The sequence below is a fragment of the Doryrhamphus excisus genome, linkage group LG4, assembly GCF_037039965.1.
Source record: "Doryrhamphus excisus strain RoL-2023G ecotype Guam linkage group LG4, RoL_Dexc_Guam_v1.1, whole genome shotgun sequence".
In the NCBI taxonomy this organism is placed as follows: Eukaryota; Metazoa; Chordata; class Actinopteri; order Syngnathiformes; family Syngnathidae; genus Doryrhamphus; species Doryrhamphus excisus.
Genome location: NC_136360.1, coordinates 15,231,935 through 15,250,835, shown reverse-complemented (window position 1 = coordinate 15,250,835; position 18,901 = coordinate 15,231,935). Strand labels below are relative to the sequence as shown.

General features: G+C 46.7%; 1 protein-coding gene across 1 annotated transcript in view; it reads left to right on the top strand.

The window, feature by feature from the left end:
* nr5a2 (nuclear receptor subfamily 5, group A, member 2) overlaps positions 1 to 18,901 on the top strand; it is a 54,371-nt gene that overhangs the window by 31,014 nt on the left and 4,456 nt on the right. The window contains exons 5-6 of the mRNA XM_058073029.2: positions 361 to 480; positions 2,263 to 2,410. Of these exons, the coding sequence (XP_057929012.2) occupies positions 361 to 480; positions 2,263 to 2,410 (268 nt within the window). The remainder of the gene's footprint in view (positions 1 to 360; positions 481 to 2,262; positions 2,411 to 18,901) is intronic.

Sequence of the window (18,901 nt, the reverse complement as noted above, 5' to 3'; positions counted from 1 at the left end):
AAAAAAAAAAAAAAAAAACGTGGTCTTAATCATCACAACCTGTGGGATCACTCAGAAACTCCTGGCAATGGGCAAACACAGAAACCTGTTAAAGAGGCACTTAGTTAAGTTCTGACTGAATGTGGAAAGATTCACACACACACACACACACACACACACACACTTTGGACTGTGGCCCTTTCAATTTTGTGCAAGGCTGCAAAACAATATGGAAGTAAACCAACAGCGATATTGATTTATGACGTATGAGCCCACCTGCACGGAGCTGCTGTTGCTTTTGAGGTGAATGGGAATAATAATAATAATAATAATAATCCCTAAAGTGTCAACTTATGGCTTTTTCTTCACGTCTCTAAACAGGTCGACGACCAGATGAAACTTCTACAGAACTGCTGGAGCGAACTCCTGATCCTGGACCACGTCTTCAGGCAGGTGCTGCACACCAAGGAGGGCTCCATTTTATTGGTCACTGGCCAACAGGTAAGTCAAAGCCCCAAAACGACTTTACTGTCTGGTCACAGCGTGAACCCCCCCCACCCGCCGACACTTCCTCCATCTCTTATTCTAGCCTTCTAACCAGCGTGCTGAACCTGACTGCCCTCTATAGCTTACACATGGAACAACACATTTACCCAACCTGGAATATTCGATTCCTTTTTGGGTTTTGGTTGTTAATATTATTATTATTATTTTCTTACAGGTTCATTGGTGGATTTATGAAACAAAATGTATTCCTAATTATTATTATTGTAATTATTATTATTTGTATTTTTTGATTCTATTTTTAATTTTACTCTAATACAAACACAAATAGAAATACTTTTCCAACCTCAATAACAATTGAACTTGCTTGGGACTTACTAATCCCAAGAACACCTATGTATGTTCCTCGGTATACTTTATGGAACATGTGGAAATATAAGGAGATGATGGAAGACCAGATATAATCGGATTCATGGATTCATGTACGGACCAGAACAGACACCAGACGACAGCAAGTCTACCGGTCGATATCAGATGCGGCCACGATTGAACTCTACACGAGTCCCAAAAGAAAGTGAACATGAATGTCATTTTCAGGGTCACCAACATAGCGGCGACTGTATGTGCATTTTCAGTCGGGCGAGAAAGGCTAGTTCTTCTTCCTGTCACAGGATCAAACATGGACTCCAGCTTATTAAAATGCATGCAAAGATAAAATGACAAATGGGCTGAGCTGTTGAATGATTAAGCAAGGCCTTGCAGCGCCGTAGTTTCCAATATGGCAACCCTGTGATATTTCGACAGCACGACACCGCTGGTGTCCGTGGAATTTCAACCACAACCAGTGGCGTATTTGTTTTGCTTTTGTTCCCACGCTGCACAGCGAGCATCCGTTCATGGCGGGATGGCTTCAGGATGGCTTGAAATCAGAAGCTTTATTTCCATGTTTAGCCGGCATGTCTCTGCAGGAGGTGTAATCAAGTGCTATTGATTGACTGATTGATATGCGGGTCACCGGGGTTAGTGCTAACTCCGCTAGAGTTAGTTATAGCGCTTTCCCCTCTCCTTGTACTCCAGGCCAGGAGGCAATAACCTAAGGCATCAGCATCAACAGTCCAATCCTTCAAGCAAGTTATTTCATGCACAGTTGATTTTATGTAAATTGATTGACACTTTGGAAAAGGGGGCAGCGTCTGCTGGTGGCCCCAGCCATAACTCTCACCTTGGTGATTGTGGGAAGAAGGGGAATGGATCACCGTCAGAATAAAAGCTTCAGGTACAATATTGCTTTTTCGGGTGCCAGCCCTACTTTGGTATCCTTGGGCGACTGGGAATATTCTCCGCCCTTTCGACCGGTCACCAACATCTGATGCCAAATGTTCCAAACCTCCCTCGGTACACACATACCTTTGGAATGCTACGGTGGTTTTCCTTGCAAATTGGAGCAGCCGGGGTCCCTCCTGTGGGGAACACCTGGATCAACCTTCCCACTGTCAATTATGGTAATGAATTGTCAATAAATATCAAACTTTCATACGCTGCTGTTTACAGTGACTGGCAGCGAAGGACTTGCCTCCCAGACAAATCTGCTGCAGCTGCACCCCCCCCCCCATGTCCGTCAATCCATCATCTATCTTTTTGGATTTTATGGCTTTATCAAACGCTACTATCGGTTTTGAGAAAGTACATCAGGAGGAGGAAGTATTGTTTCTCGTTGATCCTTGTGGAAAACCTGATGAAGGTGAATTGAAATTGCTCCAATTGCTCTTCAAATTACAGGTAGACTTTGCAGTGATTGCATCACAGGCGGGGGCCACCCTCAACAATCTGTTGAGCCACGCCCAGGAGCTGGTGGCCAAACTACGATCTCTGCAAATGGACCAACGGGAGTTTGTCTGCCTGAAGTTCCTGGTCCTCTTCAGCCTTGGTGAGTCCATAAAAGGGTGTTTGGGGGGTCATTCAGTATTTGGGGTTGCTGTGCCCATCATCTAGTCCCAGGAGTACGCCAACATGAAGAATTGACTCTCACTTGTCTTTGAGTCACCTAAAAGCCTTCACAGATGATACATGGGGGGTGCGGTTGTTGGTTCTCCAGTCTCTAACGCAAGGTCAGACGTGGGAAATAGATGAACGATGATGCCCGTCACTTTCCTACCAAGACCACGAGTAGCATCTCAGGGACATGCACGCAGACGCCAAACCAAAGATGGAAGCCACCTTGTTGGCGTTTGCCTTGGTTTGCCCGTCACTTTCCTACCAAGACCACCAGTAGCCTCTCAGGGACACGCACGTAGACGCCAAGCTAAAAGATGGAACCCACCTTGGTGGCGTTTGCCTTTGTTTGCCTAAAAACAGAGAAGGCAGCAGGAACGAACTGCTCAGAATACATCTCACGCTTTGGTAATCACACTCGATGAATGTTAGCGCTGCTAGCCGGGCTTGGGTGTAACTCAGTGGACCTGAGTGTTTGTTTTGGTCGGTGTGTGTTTACGTGGCGTAGACTTTGCTGGGACTCAGGGTCTAAATAATTTGGCGGAAACATCATCCATAATGAAAGACTTACCTCAGGGATGTGTATCGCCCCCGGCTGTGCCTGTTCTCCAGCATTGCCCGCGCCTCCCACAGAACAAACCCGACACAGGTGGCGGGCGTTGAGCTTACCGCGTGGAAGCGGTGATGTTTTGGGCTCCGCATCGCAAAGCCCGGAGATTTACCATTGATTCATATCGCCAAAGCGGAGCAGAGCGCTGCCATGGGACTCATCTGCATGCGTGTTTATGTGTGACGGAATGAGGAAGCTTGTGCTCTCACAGCTGGAGCGCACACCGCCAGCAGCGCCAATTAATACGGATTGGCGCTAAATGAGGCGTGTAAGTAGCCCCGCCTTGGTTGGTCAACGCCACGATGAGCGCTAAGGAGGGATCAGGTTGATTTGATCTACACTGGACTACATCGGGACTGCCGTTAATGCATTGGATGCAATATGACTCCATCTTAAAAAATATCTCAATATCACTCGGCATTCCGGCCTTGGGTCTTTTCCACTGTGGATGTTGCCACTCGCCGCTCCTCCTCAGTGACCTTGTTTCCTGTCAATGAGGTCAATGTGATCTTCCGAAAGCTCATAGTAGCATTTCCACCTCCCACCTAGCTACCGTGTACTCGTTACTAGAGTACAAGGTTCACTTCAGTACATGCACTAGCAGTAGTATGTACTCAGTCATCACCTTTCCACATTGTGATAAACACTAAAGTAAATGTATATGAAATCAGATATTTGTTGAGTTAGGACATGCGGACATTTATCCCAACGAATATCGCAGCTTCACTCAACCACACTTTCTCAAAATGAAACAAATACTCGTTTCATGGTTTACTATCAAAAGGGATTCAAATACAGTATGCCATATATACTTATGTCTATGAAGGCAGATATATAAAAAATATAAATTAAGCATTTTCCATCATAAAAATGGCCTGTTGATAAAAAATTGAAATATAAGGCATTCACAAGGTGCATTCACAGATGTGATGGGCGGTATTCTACACCGGTCACTAGGTGTCAGTGGTGGTACGCTCAACAAGGAACTCTTCAAATATGAAATGAGTCGACGCTACGTCTTATTTCTGTCTTATGTGCCTTGTTTCCTGTCATGGCTGCCATTATACTGGGTAACAAGTGACTATAGGGGTGTTATTTCATGTCTAGAGGGCTCTAAAACTATTCCATCCAGTTAGAAATGAATCCCACCTTGCGAAAATGCAGTGTTCACGGTGGATTCTGGAACTAATGAAGCGTGGGAAAGGAGGGATTACCGTATTCCACTTTGGAGCGGAGCTGAACTCAGGCGAGAGTCACAGATATTTTTATCCAACTTTGTTAGATTTATCCCGGAGTAATGCTTGGCCAAACGTGTGTGTATCCGTGGAAGTGGATCATTGATGCCGAGCCAGCTTGGATGGTTGGACGTTTGCTTCTGCTTGCAAGAGTTGATTTTACTGCTGAAATTTGTAGTTTTGGTGCACGTTTAGTCTCAGCTGGGACACTGACAGATCCATCCAGGACCATTATCGATATGGATCACGGAAACCCCTTCCGCTTTTAGCCTGACTCTTCCACATTGGATGGGCAGTCGCTCACCATCTCCCCACCAGAGCTCTTAGTTAGGCCAGATGTCGATAACCACACTTGTCCTGACCCGGGTTTGACCGTCCTTTTTCACACTCTGTGCTATTTTCTCACCATCTTCCTCTTTATCCATCTCCTCCGTCTGTGTTGTCATTCTTTCCTTGTCGGAAGTGAAGGCTTTGTGTCTCCATCAAGATGGAGATGATGGCTCTGCTAGCATTGATCTGTGTTGGTGGACCTGTGAGCAATGGCCGTGTGTGTGTGTGTGTGGCAGTAAAGTCGCAGCCATTAAAGCTAGAGAAGACAGAGTGCAGGCCGGGTCAGAGTTCAGTGAAGAATTACTACTAGTTGTCTTGTGACAGAAGGCTGTTAATGGGTCTTTGATTTCCTTTTAAAAGGCTGAAGAGCTTAATAGAAAGACTGCCAAGCGGCTGTTTTATACGATCATCAGGTGACAGGTGAGCAGAGGTGAAAGGCGGTCCTTCAATTAGTGCTTTTACAATCAACAACAATTAAAGCTAGATGGCTGTGTGAGTTCCACGGACCAGCACTTGGATGTCGAGTCCTTGTACGGTGCCGCAGCGTTCACAAAGTCCAGTGGTGGGAAAAATGAAACACATCTGCTTGATGAAGTGGGGCGTTTGACGGACAGCTTCCACGTTGGCACAGAACCTGCCGGCCCAGAGGTCAAAGTATGTTCTCAAAGCAAACCAGAGGGATCGGCGGGTCGGACCACGTCAGCTCTAATTGGGAGAGAAGGCCGCTGCCAGTCCTCGTCAGCTGGGAGGAGAACCAGAGGAGCTGTCAGAGCGGCGCTGAGTGCTAAATGCTCCCAGCAAAGAAAGCAGATTTGTGGACAGAACCTGGAATAATGCGTCCAAATTGGAGGGAGGGCAACAAAGCCCCCGACACTTGATGGGTTCGGGCTAGGGTGACATAGGGTCACATTTTGCCTCCCAAGTCATTATGCTGATACTTCATGCAAAGTAGTTTTAGTAGTAGTACAGTAGTAGAGAAATACTCATATTTGTAAATATACTCAATACAGTACTTTTTTCTCGGTGGAGGTAGATCTGTGGGACATGGCCAGGCCTGTCGCGATAACATCATGCTGGACGATAATTACGCTACAAATTATTGTTGATCATCAATACTATTGATTGACACCATTCTTTGAGAGCATGTTTATATTATTTTATGGCATAATACACCTTTCATTTCATTTACAGTCTCATTGGAATGTCAAGAGCTTTTCAAATAAATTAAATAAACAAACAAAAAAAAGACAAAAAAATCTCAATGAAGCAGTGGACAGAAATGTCCCTTTGTGGGACTAAGAAATATGGCATCACCTATCTTATCTTATCTTATCTTTAAATGAATGTGGGGGTCATTTTGAGTTGACCCACAGGCCGTATCTGTGGTGGCGGAATAACGTGCAATCTTTCTGATGTCCATCAACACGTCTTCTTTCACTGGGTTATACTGTATATCCACCCATCCAGCCATCCATCCATCCATGCATCCATCCATCCACCCATCATCCATCTAGCCATCATCCATCCATCTATCCATCCATCCATCCATCCACCCATCATCCATCTAGCCATCATCCATCCATCTATCTATCCATCTATCCATCCATCCATCCATGCATCCATCCATCCATCCATCCATCCATGCATCCATCCATCCATCCACCCACCCACCCATCTAGCCATTCATCCATCCATCCAGCCATCCATCCATCCATCCATCCAGCCATCCATCCATCCATCCATCCATCCATCCATCCATCCATCCATCCATCCACCCACCCAGCCATCTAAAGTCTGTCAAATGTTGTCTTTTCAACTGTACCACACTTAGCAACGTAGCGAGCGACACCGTCTGTGAGCGCGCACCATTTTGCGCTATTTATTTACTTTGCCGACGCAACGCCTCAGGATGTGTAAGCTGTCAGGACCAAGGCCAAGACAAGGTCATATTAAAAGGAGCCCACAGGCTGAAAAAGTGTGAGCACCCCATGCTACATACAGTACATAGATACGGGTACAGCCTATTAAATGCAATATTACAATTAGATAAATATCAAATATCATACTATGGTTCAATGTGCACCAGAATGCCTCGCCTACCCTGTTGGCACTTGACAGATAAGGAGAGGAAAAGAAGACAGAGAGAACGCTATTACAATTCATTATTATTACATTATCACAATTTCAATATTTTAAAAAATGTTCAAAAAATCCTATTAAGTTTTTCAAAAACTGATTCACACGAAAACTGAAAGGTTTGATTTTCCCTTACGTCAGAAAGAAATCCACTTTTTTGTTCCTGCCGCATCACCTTGGCGATAGTAGCATCCTGATTTTTGTTTTGCCAGACACCAAAAGACAGTAAATGTGACCTTGATCAACGGCAGCACCATTCCCATTTCAGCCATGTCTATCTGTACCGGCAGGGAGAAGAAAATACGACATTCCCAGACAGGTGGACCCCAATTAAGCAGAAGCCGTGGCTGCTCACAATCAATGCGCTGATCCCCGGCTGGCCGGCTTAATCATACATACGGCACCCCTGCTTCCCCCCCGCTTACCCCCTCGCAGGGCAAATATTCATTTCCTGAAACCAATCATTTGAATGCGGCGGGGCATTGATTGACAAAAGGAGGTTCAATACTTGCCCCCCCCCCCCGGGACCGATGTAGGGGCCAAATCATGGAGCATATAACTGGCCCAAGACTTTATGGCTTCATTAAAGCAACACAACATAAATATTGTCTGATGTATTATATGCTGCGTGATGCCGACACCATGCCGGGCAAACCTGGAGTCGTCTTGTGGTTCTTTGGATTGTTTGCGTACTTTACTGGTGTGTCTCTTATTTGTGTGGGAGGCCCTTCCTGGTTAAATGTGGCACACAGGAAGTTGTTGTCTGCATCCTTAGATACTCGCGTATCCGTTATTTTTCCTCATGCATGAGTGCAGTTGGTGGATCGGTGCAACCACGGTAGCAGTGGAAAGTACAGCGGTGTGATTGCAGGGCGCTGGTGTGTAGATTTATGTATAAGGCTAATAAATGCACAGTACATCTCGGCCTTCGTCATCACGGCGCTTTGACTGTGCGGCAAAGTGCTGGGCCAACACAGGCTGATTGAAAAGTATTGGACTGTCATCTACTTTTCAAACAAATCTTTTTACCAGCCATCAGCATCCTACAGGCGTCGTTCTAAGGTGGCAAACAAACAAATAAAAAAGTCCTTCGCCATCCGCTCAAACTTTCAAGCCCACGGATCCAAACTCAGCTAATCAAGTTTGAGTGTCCTGACTTTTCTTTCCTCGTATTGCGCCTCATCAGGAGGAGGCGGAAATATGGCCTAAAGCAATGAACTTAATACTCGGGCCTATTTTCTCTCAGTTTTAGCTTAAGAAATATAAACGCACCTTCCACTTTGGAGGGAATTCGCTGTAATCAGGCTGCCGAAAAGGCTTTCAGAATTTATGAAGCAATAAAAGCTGCGGCTTGCCATTATTACCCACTGCAGGCAGTTGTCATTAAGACGTGTTGTGGGACTTAGGTGCTGCTGAGGAGATGGAGTCACCCTGAACTGTCGTTTAGCTTCTCTTTTCCTTCTCGCCTGACAAACTCCCAGCATGGCTACAACCTGTCTTTCCTGTCGCCACCTGAAGCCTCGGTGGTGCTACGGTGGTCCTTACTGGGGTGGACTGCAGCCCAATAACCATCAGACGCCATCTGTGGCAAAAGGCTTTCAAAAAGAAAAAAGGAATCCAAAGACCTGGTTTTCTTTAACACCACAAAACCGCCCGTTTAGACTTTGCAGGGGGCATCAAACATGGGACACTGAAAGGTGAAGAGTTGGATTCTCTGATGAGGAAAAATGGAACCTGGCTTCCAACGTTCCTGGCGTTCCTGAGATATTTTCTACCCGCCACAGCAGAGGGGGGTCCATCATTGGAACACTGGAGCTTCAGGCGGTGCGGGGTCGTCAAACGGTGGCTGATGACGTGCGGATTTTGCGGCGGCCATCCCTCATGAGCGAGGGCCCTGGTCTGTGTGGTAACATCCGGGTTCTCCAACAAGACAATGCTACCATTCACAATGCTGGTTGACCAAGGACGTCTTCTGGGAGAAGAACATCCCTCTTATGGACCATCCCGCATCTTTCCCTGATTGGCATCCCAAAGAGAACGTTTGGGGATGGATGGCCAGGGAGGTTGATAAAAATGGTTAGACAATCAGTTCCAGCCAGTCGATGCCCTTAGTGAAGCCATCTTCACCACTAGGACCAATGTTCCCAGTAGCCTCCTGGAAACACTCCCATCCAGCATTCCCAAAGCAATTCTTCAGGTGATGAACAGGAACGCTGGAGCTACTCATTACTGAGTCCTACTCAGACATTTTTCTCCTGCTTTGGAGAGTTCTTCCTCCTTTTTGGAGCCGTGATCTTCAACTTTTGACTTTTTGTCGCCCCCCCTCTTGCTTTTGGATATTGTAGCTCTACTTAAGACCTCATTAAGATCCAAATGTGCTAAAGCTACATGCTAGCTACATGTACATGTACTCTGTATGAATGTGTACTGTCTGTACTCTGTGTATGCAGTTGTCCCAAAGCAGGAGAAGTATCTCAGACATGTTTAGGAAGTAAATGAGGAGTTGGAAAGAAAAGACCACTAAGTGGTCATCGGCTTGAAGCCCCGCCTTCCACTTCCACGCCACTTGCAGCGAGTGCGAGTGGAGTACGTGATGACGCAATACAGAAGCTATCCTCAATGCACACCTCAAGCCCATAAAAGCAGACGTCCCTTCTTCTCCTCGGACGTCCTGCCAAGTGGTTGTTGCCAAAGATTAGGAAAGCAGGGGACACTTGCAGTTACTGTCCTATCGATCGGCGCGGATAGATTCCGTGATTTAGAGTCGGCCTCGGCTGGCGTCCTCCACGTTCCGGGCATCCCATTAAGGTAGGCGGCTTTGCTTTGGCTATTGATGTTTCAACATTAACAGTTACAAGCCGCTACAGAAAATCAATGCTCAACTTTTATTACCGGCTGCATAACGCTGAGGGGCCCCCGCCGGCCCACGCCGAGGAGCCCCGGCACGTCGGGTGTTTTCTAAGTGGTATCGGCAGTAATATCAATCACGTGTTGAACACACTACGGGGGCCTTAAGGGGCCAAACGGGCAGATGTGAGAGTTTTATTGCTGCATACTCATTTGGCTCAGACGGAGTCTCTTTGAACGCGTCAACACACCTAGCCTGCTAAAGCAACCATTGATCCCCTCCACCATCGTCAGCCAGCCGTCCATCGGTCATCCATTTGAGCCGGAGAGAATCTGCACCCAGGTAGAGCAGCCCGGGCCTTTCCAACATTTATGAGGGGCTACCGAGCGGCGGTATGGAAGCCCTTCTGGGACAAACAGCCCCCGGTTCTGCGCTTGCAGCCTCGATCAATGGAAGTCAAGTTCATTACACACTTTCCACCTCCTTCCTCCTGCCCCACCGCCTCCTCCGCCTCCTGCAGTCGTGGAGCGGCCCACCGCTGGGGCGCTATTCCGCTAGTTGTTTACGTGACTGCGCGAGTCTCCCCACGGCCAAAGCTTCAGGTTATCGTTATGTGCCGGGTCGCTCCGCTGCAATGCTAATGCCGGAACATTCTCAGCGGCCACGTCGTGGGTCCCAGCGCTGCGCTTGCTAGCTCGCTAGCTCCACTCCAATTAACAGGCAGGGGATGCGTGTTTGGGCCAAGGAGGACAGGCTCGGGCTACCCAGGGCCCTGCGGTGAACCGGCTCATAATAGTCAAGGAAAACACAAATTCTCACAAAATATCACACCCCCACCCACTCGTTTGTGGAATTCATGTACACTCGGTCCCTGATTGGAATTCCCTGCAATTTACATTCTCGCTACCTGGAGTCACGTCTTCGCAGGCTGACTCACCAGTCTGCGTTTTTACCACCGTTCCGCTCGCTATCCTTCCCAATCAACACACACGGCTGCCGTTCTTCACCTTCACCCCCAAACGCCCCCATACACCCCAATACACCCCCTGGACTACTCCACATGCAGAAATGACCTTATCCAAAGAAGACCCGTTGAGGAGTGGTCAAATAGATGGCATATAGCATTTATGCTAACAGCATTTTCATGCAGCGATTCAACATAAAACTTCAACCAAAAAACTGTGGGAAGTGTCTGAATGATGCAACTTCCTGTGGACCATGTGACTTGTAGAATGTGTCAGAGGGGTGGTGGGGGAGGGCGAAGAGGACTGAGGACAAACCAAGGCACTGAAGTGGGAATTTGGGAAGGATTGCAGATTCCAGGAAGCAGTCAATGAACCTTTTAACGTGCACTCGTACGTACTCAATATGCAGGACGCTTCCTAAAAACAGGCAACTTTAGCATTTAGCATTTAGCATTCAGGCTGAGGGAATGAGCTGTAATGTGTACGTCAACACCGTGAAGAAATCACCTGTCAAGGGCGTAGGAAAGCAGCTGATTCTTACTAAACAACATCGATGCCTCCACAACAGGGCTGTCGTGTGTGTGTGAGCGTGTCAGTGTACATGTACAAAGAACTGTGCTACGGTCCGTCTTACTTCCACGTCGCATCCGTTCATCAAGGATCCCGAGTACTCAGCTTTTTCCTTCTTTTCCAAAAAGCAGCGTGCACGTGTGCCTCTCGCGTTACGTTTGCGGTAGGAAATGGATGACAAACACCAAATGAATGTAAACAACACAAAAGGAGTTTGACCCGTGTGGTGCAGGGGTCAAATGCAATCAGGACCCCCGGCTGTCAATGATTAGTCAACTTGTAAAGGTGAGTAAGAGCCCATTCCACCAGAGGAATCTTCTTGCTGTCATTTCCTTACAAAGACTTTATGAGCGCTTTGGCTGATGAGGTGTCGTTAGCGTCACTCATTAGCCGCTAGTCACCTGTGAGACATGTACTAGTTACTCATCATTCAGGGGAGAGTTCACAATTTACCTTCTTTTACAGAAAATGTCCCTTTTTTATGTTCTTATGTTTTCAGTGCAAATGTTGGCAGCCACCCCCGCTATGGGGTCACATGACGTCAATGCAGTACATGTTGAGGGCCAGCTCTAGAAGCACGGAGCCCAGCTCCCCGCAGCGTGTGTCTATGCCGAGGTGGCGTGCGCTAGTGCGTACACTAGCGCCACAGCTTGGTCTTTTCTTGTCATGGAGGATATTTGAAGTAACAAAGACATTCAGACACCAAGATGTCCGCCATAGCTGAAGGAATCACACGGCGGTGCAAAAAAAATGCCATGAACAACGTTTGAAATAACAAAGTCGTATTTTTGGCCACGGCCTGCCCTCCTATGAAGCCCCACTTCATGTCCCAACTGGTGCAGCTGCCACCCATACCCCCCACCCCAACACCCCCTACAGTGCATGCCTCATGTCAAAAGGCCCCCTTCCACCATGATGACAGACAATGGGGACCTGATATGGGACCTGATGAACTGACCATGGCAGCATATCATAGCAATCCTTCCACACGGGGCAAATATGTGGCCTGAGGTGCCGTGTCGAGCAGGATGCTTTTCCACATCAGGAAAAATGAAAGCATACAAAGGCCACCTTTGTAAATGAACACACGTGCACACAGTTATTATTATTATTATTATTATTATTATTATTATTATTATTATTATGTTATTTCGACTTCCACAATAAAACTGCTGTTTTTTATTTATTCATCTTTTAATATTTATTCATCTTGTAATATGATGACCTCATCCCCATATCATCTACCATTATATACATGGATGGGTATATTATAGGATATCATCTACCATTATATATATGGGCCTTTATATGATTATAGGATATCATCTACCATTATATACATGGACCTTTATATGATTATTGAATATCATCTACCATTATATTCATAGACCTTTATATGATTATTGGATATCATCTACCATTATATACATGGATGGGTATATTATAGGATATCATCTACCATTATATACATAGGCCTTTATATGATTATAGGATATCATCTACCATTATATTCATAGACCTTTATATGATTATTGGATATCATCTACCATTATATACAAGGATGGGTATATTTTAGGATATCATCTACCATTATATACATGGACCTTTATATGATTATTGGATGTCATCTACCATTATATACAAGGATGGGTATATTATAGGATATCATCTACCATTATATACATGGACCTTTATATGATTATTGGATATCATCTACCATTATATACAAGGATGGGTATATTATAGGATATCATCTACCATTATATACATGGATGGGTATATTATAGGATATCATCTACCATTATATACATGGATGGGTATATTATAGGATATCATCTACCATTATATACATGGACCTTTATATGATTATTGGATATCATCTACCATTATATTCATAGACCTTTATATGATTATTGGATATCATCTACCATTATATACAAGGATGGGTATATTATAGGATATCATCTACCATTATATACATGGACCATTATATGATTATTGGATGTCATCTACCATTAGTGTGCAAACTTGGGAGACTAAAAAGGGACAGGACTGGGGGCACAAGACCAGGAGGGAACAGGACCAGAAGGGGGACAGGACCAGGAGGGAACAGGACAAGGAGGGGGGAGGTAGGCACCATCCAGCAATTTGCACATCAGTGGGCGGAGCAAGTGCTTGTCATGTGACAGTAGCCCCAAAATGACAGCAGAGCAAAGAAGTTGAAAGGAGGCGAGCAAACACGCTTGCTTTAGTCAGCACCGGCCCGCTGCCTTCCATCATCAAGACAGAGGGAGGGGGGACGTGGACCAAGGGGGGGGGTGCTATGGATTACCTGTCCTTCATGCTGAAAATATACATCCCAAGGCGCATGGCGCTGAATTATTCATTCAAATTTGTCAGAAGAAGAATAAGAGAAATGTATTGACGGGCAGACGGGCCCTTTAATGAGACCATTAAAGGGGAGGCTTCCCACCAACCGGCACCTTCCCCACTGCTGCAGGACTTTTAGGGGTGGCGGGAGGAGGCACTTGACCCCCCAATGATTTTCTGTCACTTTCTCATAAACAAGAAAGCTTGATGTGTCCCTCCAACACTTGGCAAGCCCCCCCACAGCCACAAAGAATGCTAGGTATAATTAGCCCAGGGGGGTAAAAGTGCACTGAATGCAAACAAGCTTACTGGACAGTACTTTAGGTACACCTGCACGACCCAACGAGATCCAGTCTTACATAACTCAGAGCCGCTCTTCTGGTGGTCTTCATCCCCAGGTTCTTCTGATTGCCACCATTTGCCCTCTGATTTACCTTCATGGGGGGGGGGGGCATTGTTGCTACGGCTGCAGACGTTACTGCAGAGGTGAGGGAACAGGGACCTTTGGTGGATCTAAAAAGGGGGGGGGGATCTTGCAGGGGAGATGAGATGGACCTCAAAGGGCTAAAACACTGACTTCTTGCCAATTCAACCCCCCAGGCTCAACCCCCCAGGCTCGCTCCGGCACTTCTCAGCAGGCTAAACCGAATGACCATTTTTAATAATCATTGAAAAGACTCGCTAATCCCTCCTCTATGCTGCTCCACTGGCCCGACCCCACGACCCCACGACCCCATGACCCCACCCCGATAAGACCATTTCTGCAAAGTAGGATTCCTGAATTATGAATCAAATATTTTTGTAGTTTGAGCATATAAAACCTGTCACCAGTCATCAAGTCTGGTGCTTGTGTGTCTCACCAAGTATTACAGTAACCTTACTGACACCTAGTGGCCAATCCGTGTGGAAAGGACTCAATCATCCCGATATCGGATGTGAACCTTTTGGGATAAATGGAACCAGGCAGCTGGACTGGACTGTAAATTGTCCACAGGAAGCTCCTGTACGGATGAGAGTATGATTGGTTGGGATTGGCTGGCGGCCGGTCCAGGGTGTACCCCGCCTCTTTCCCCAAGTCGGCTGGGATAGGCTCCAGCATGGAAGGGGAATTTTAGTTTATTTCACCAGATATATCCCACATGAATCTCGTGATTTCACGAATGAATGAATTAATGAATTCAACCACATGAAGTGCATGATTTATGAATTCAGATATCTTGGAAAATACATATTAGGGTGAAGCGCCGAGTGTTGGGATCACTGGAATTCAAGTCCACCTAGTTTTATTTTTCATGAAATGAAAATATTGGGCAGCCGACCAACCGGATTGAGATTTCCCCCGGACCAATTCTCCCAATTCTCCCAATTCTCCATCACCTCCAACAGCAAAAAGCTGCAATAAAGTGTAGAAATGAAAGATCCTGACTGATTTCATCCTGGCTGATCTCGGATTGAAATCAACTTCAGGACAAATCCCGGCACCTTGCAGGCAGCATCGGCAATGAGGGAGATCTCAGAGCACCTGGTCTCGTGTTTATTTGATCACACCTAAGGCGTCCTGTCTCTTGACCCCTCACCTTGGCGGGCCCGCAGACCCGTCCTTGGGCGACAGGAGCGAAGCGACCGCTACCTGTTAACAACATCAGCCATGATGTCAACCCTGGTTTAGATTCGGCTTAATATATCCCCAACTGGACTGCGCTGCATTGCTTATCAAAGCGCGTGACATGCCTCCTCTTGACTGGTTAAAGGGAGGGTTTGATAGCCGGACGAGCAAATTGAGCCTTCATGCGCGGTTCTGACACGCTGCCAAAAGCTGGTCCCCGTTGCTGGTGGATTGTGAGAGGGAGGAAGTGTTATTATTCATGGCCCGCTGAGAGGATAGCGGGCCCCTGGACATGGAGCTGGATGTTAGCTGGAGGGCATGTGCGTTACGCTACGAGACAATCACTGCAGAGGACGGCTCAGTCTTCACCGCCTAATGAGGCTTTTTCTCCACCGTGATGTTTGTCTGATTCGCACAGCCTATTAAATATAGATGAGGCCTTTCAAGGACGTTGGTGTCCGTATGCCTTTTCCGTTTCTATCTTTTCCCAAACATTGCTGTACGGCCCAGACACCGCTCAAAATAAGACACACGGTGTGGAAAAGGTGAGATGAGGGGGCGTGCCATCACCCGTCGTCTGCTAACGATGTCCTCCGCCGACCACCAGTTGGTTGACTCCACCAGTCAAGCCATTGTCATGCCGGACGCTTGCTCACCAGCCGTACCGCACACAACACCCCCCTCCGTCCACCCCCATCAGAGACATAAATAGGCAAACGCCAAACAGAACTGAAGAAGCTGTTGGACAAACTGTGAAAGGTATTCAACAAGCAACCACTTCTTCCAGCACTGACCAACCACCGGTTGGGTCTTCATCTGCAGGCACTCAGATATGAACGTATGCTAACCATTTAGCCAGGACCTTTAATGTCTTAAAGATCTAAACGCCCTGATTCTTTCTCTCCTTGCATCCCATATAGAGTCTGACAGAATTCCCGTTAATTGTCAAGAAGCAACCACCCGTCGTAGCGCTGCTTTTTGTCAGGCAAAAGAAGAATTCCCCAAAAGGGACGGTGAGGAAAACAAGTCCTGCTAGCTCTCCAGGGTGCAACGCTTTGGCTGGCAAGCATAAATAGATGAACACTTGAATGCTCTAATGGGGTAGCTCGGCCTCCTGCTGAGGAAAGGAGCATGGGACTTGGAGGTCAGGTATCGATGGGAGTTGAGTGTGTGGTTACGCAACGTTGTGGTTTCATGGCTGTCAAATCGGGGGTAACGGATGCTGTGCTACAAACCAACTAATAGATCAGGGCGGATCAGATAGTGGACTAGCTAAGCGATAAGGTCAACCACGTGGCCCTTGCCCCCCCTGTCCCAAAGCCTATAATGGCTTTGACCGCCCTGGCGTCCCAGGTGCGGACATGTTTTCCCGTGTAAAGGCGTCCGTAGAGGCTACAAGGTTCTCCTGACCCACTCGGACTCAAAGGTCATCAGGTTCTCATCTGTCGACGCCCTCTTCCCTGATTGGAGCCGAGCTGCTGGGTGGATTAATAATAAATAAAGTAGCAGTTGACGTGATAACAAGAAAGTGGGATGCAATAAAGAGGCCAGGCCGCGGGTTCAAGTCCTCTTGAAAGCGCCGCAGTCGTAGTAAAAGGTGCTCCACCTTTGATAGGCTCGTATAAAGGCCGATTGGAAGAGCCCAATGGCGGAAGTCGCTTGTTTGTCTACTGCTTTCCTGACAGCGCTGGACTCCATATCTCTTTATGGCCCAACACTTTTTATGTGTTGTTTTGAAAGCCAGAAGGAAGGGAAGCACGAGGCGCATTTCAAGCCGGTGAATTGGCAGCATATGACGGACGTTTATTCATTTGGGACATGAAAGTGAAAAAACACGCTGTGGATTTGTGCTGTTGTCCTGGCAGCTAGCAACTACGCTAGCAGAAAAACAATGTCAGGCCAGGAGACATGCACTGAAGCTTGCATGAGCCAAGGGGGGGCCGTGTTGAAATGCAGTCAAGGCCAGTAACCCTAAAGGTGGTACCATTTCGGAATCTGACCCAAGTCACAGAATTAAAGTTGAAAATTCAAAATTTTGGAATTTTATTTTGGCCTTGTTATGAACTGATGGCAATAAAAATATGCTACTGAAAACGGCGTCCTAGTTAGTTGGGAAAAGTACTCTGGGAAAATTTGTTTTCAAACCGGAGCAGACTGAAGGTACAGGAACATTCCGGCAGAATCAGGAGCAGGTGAATATTCACCTGTAATTTCGGTCGCCCAACCCGCCGTGGTGAAGTGGTTAGCATTCTGGACCTTGGAGCGGATGCCTCGGGTTCGAATGTCCACCAGGAAGGGCATCCGGAATATAAGCCAAAATTCAGTATGCGGATGAAAAAGATCCGAGCTGAAGGTTGCTACTCCGTCCTCCTGTGACCCTGTCCTGCTGAAGTACCCTCAGGCAAGACACAGTCAAAGTGTTTTGCGTACCTTCAGGGTAGAAACCTACCCAAGTTTCACTTTGCTGTCTGACAGCAACCACGGTGTGTTCAAGGACCGCCGCACAAGTGTGAAATCTCCTTCACGTCAGGAGAAGCCATCAGCAGTGAAGCAAAAAGAGAGAAACGGGACACCGGACCCTCGATCACCTGTTTGCCCGCTAGGATCCATCGTATCGCAGAATGGATTTCCTATGCTTGCGTGTTCCTTCGCCAGGTCACGTTGGGGGCGGTGCAACACTGTGGCGGCTCGGACCACATCTCATTTGGGGAGGAATGAAAAGGCACGGCGGGGTCTGGAGGACAAAGCGTGTACGTGGGATTTTGCATTAGGTGGCGACTGGCCATCAAATGGATTGTTGGGAACCTCGGGGTTTGCCATTTCAATATTTGGATGCAGCGTTGCCATGAACTCTTTTATGTGTAAAAAAAGAAAAAAGTTGATAATTAGTCCCACAGTGACTGAACGATGAGATGGTGGGAGAGAAGGAGAGCGTGGAGGAGGGTAGGAGGTAGGAGGTAGGACGCAGTGAAAAAGGAGAGCACTTAGCACACTTAATGCCTGACCTGACACTGGCTGGAGAGCAACTCTTTGTTTTCTTTCTTCATTGCCGCCATTGTCTTTCTTCAACGATGGAAAGGATGTTCAAATGTTTTGAGGACGCATCATGTTGTCGATTGTGGACCAAAAGAAAGACTTTCATTATTTTTTCAAAAGGGGAACGGCTAATAATTAGCAATTAAAATGTGCCCAACATCTCTCTAGCTGGCCCCTCCCCCAAAACCCGCCAGTGCTCACCCCGGGAGGAGGTTTGCCCTCATCTCAACTCTCACCTTGTGGTGATGGAGGGCGTTGCAGCCACAGATGTGGTGAAAAGGTTATTATTACAGTGTTTGACTTTCATTTGACTTTCAAGCAGTACTTCAATGATGTCGGGAGACACGACAATCATGAAGGAATCACACATGTTCATTTATGAGGTGGAAGTATTGCTGTTAGGCTTCACTTTCTTTGTATCGTCCATATCCTTTACCTCTTTGATGTACAGAATGTTACGCTTAATAATTAGAATTATTAATATTATTATTATTATTATTATTATTATTATTATTATTATTAATAATAATCCATGCCAATCACCTATGACATCACATCCATGCCAATCACCTTCGACATCACATCCATGCCAATCACCTATGACGTCACATCCATGCCAATCACCTATGACGTCACATCCATGCCAATCACCAATGACGTCACATCCATGCCAATCACCTATGACAACACATCCATGCCAATCACCTATGACATCACATC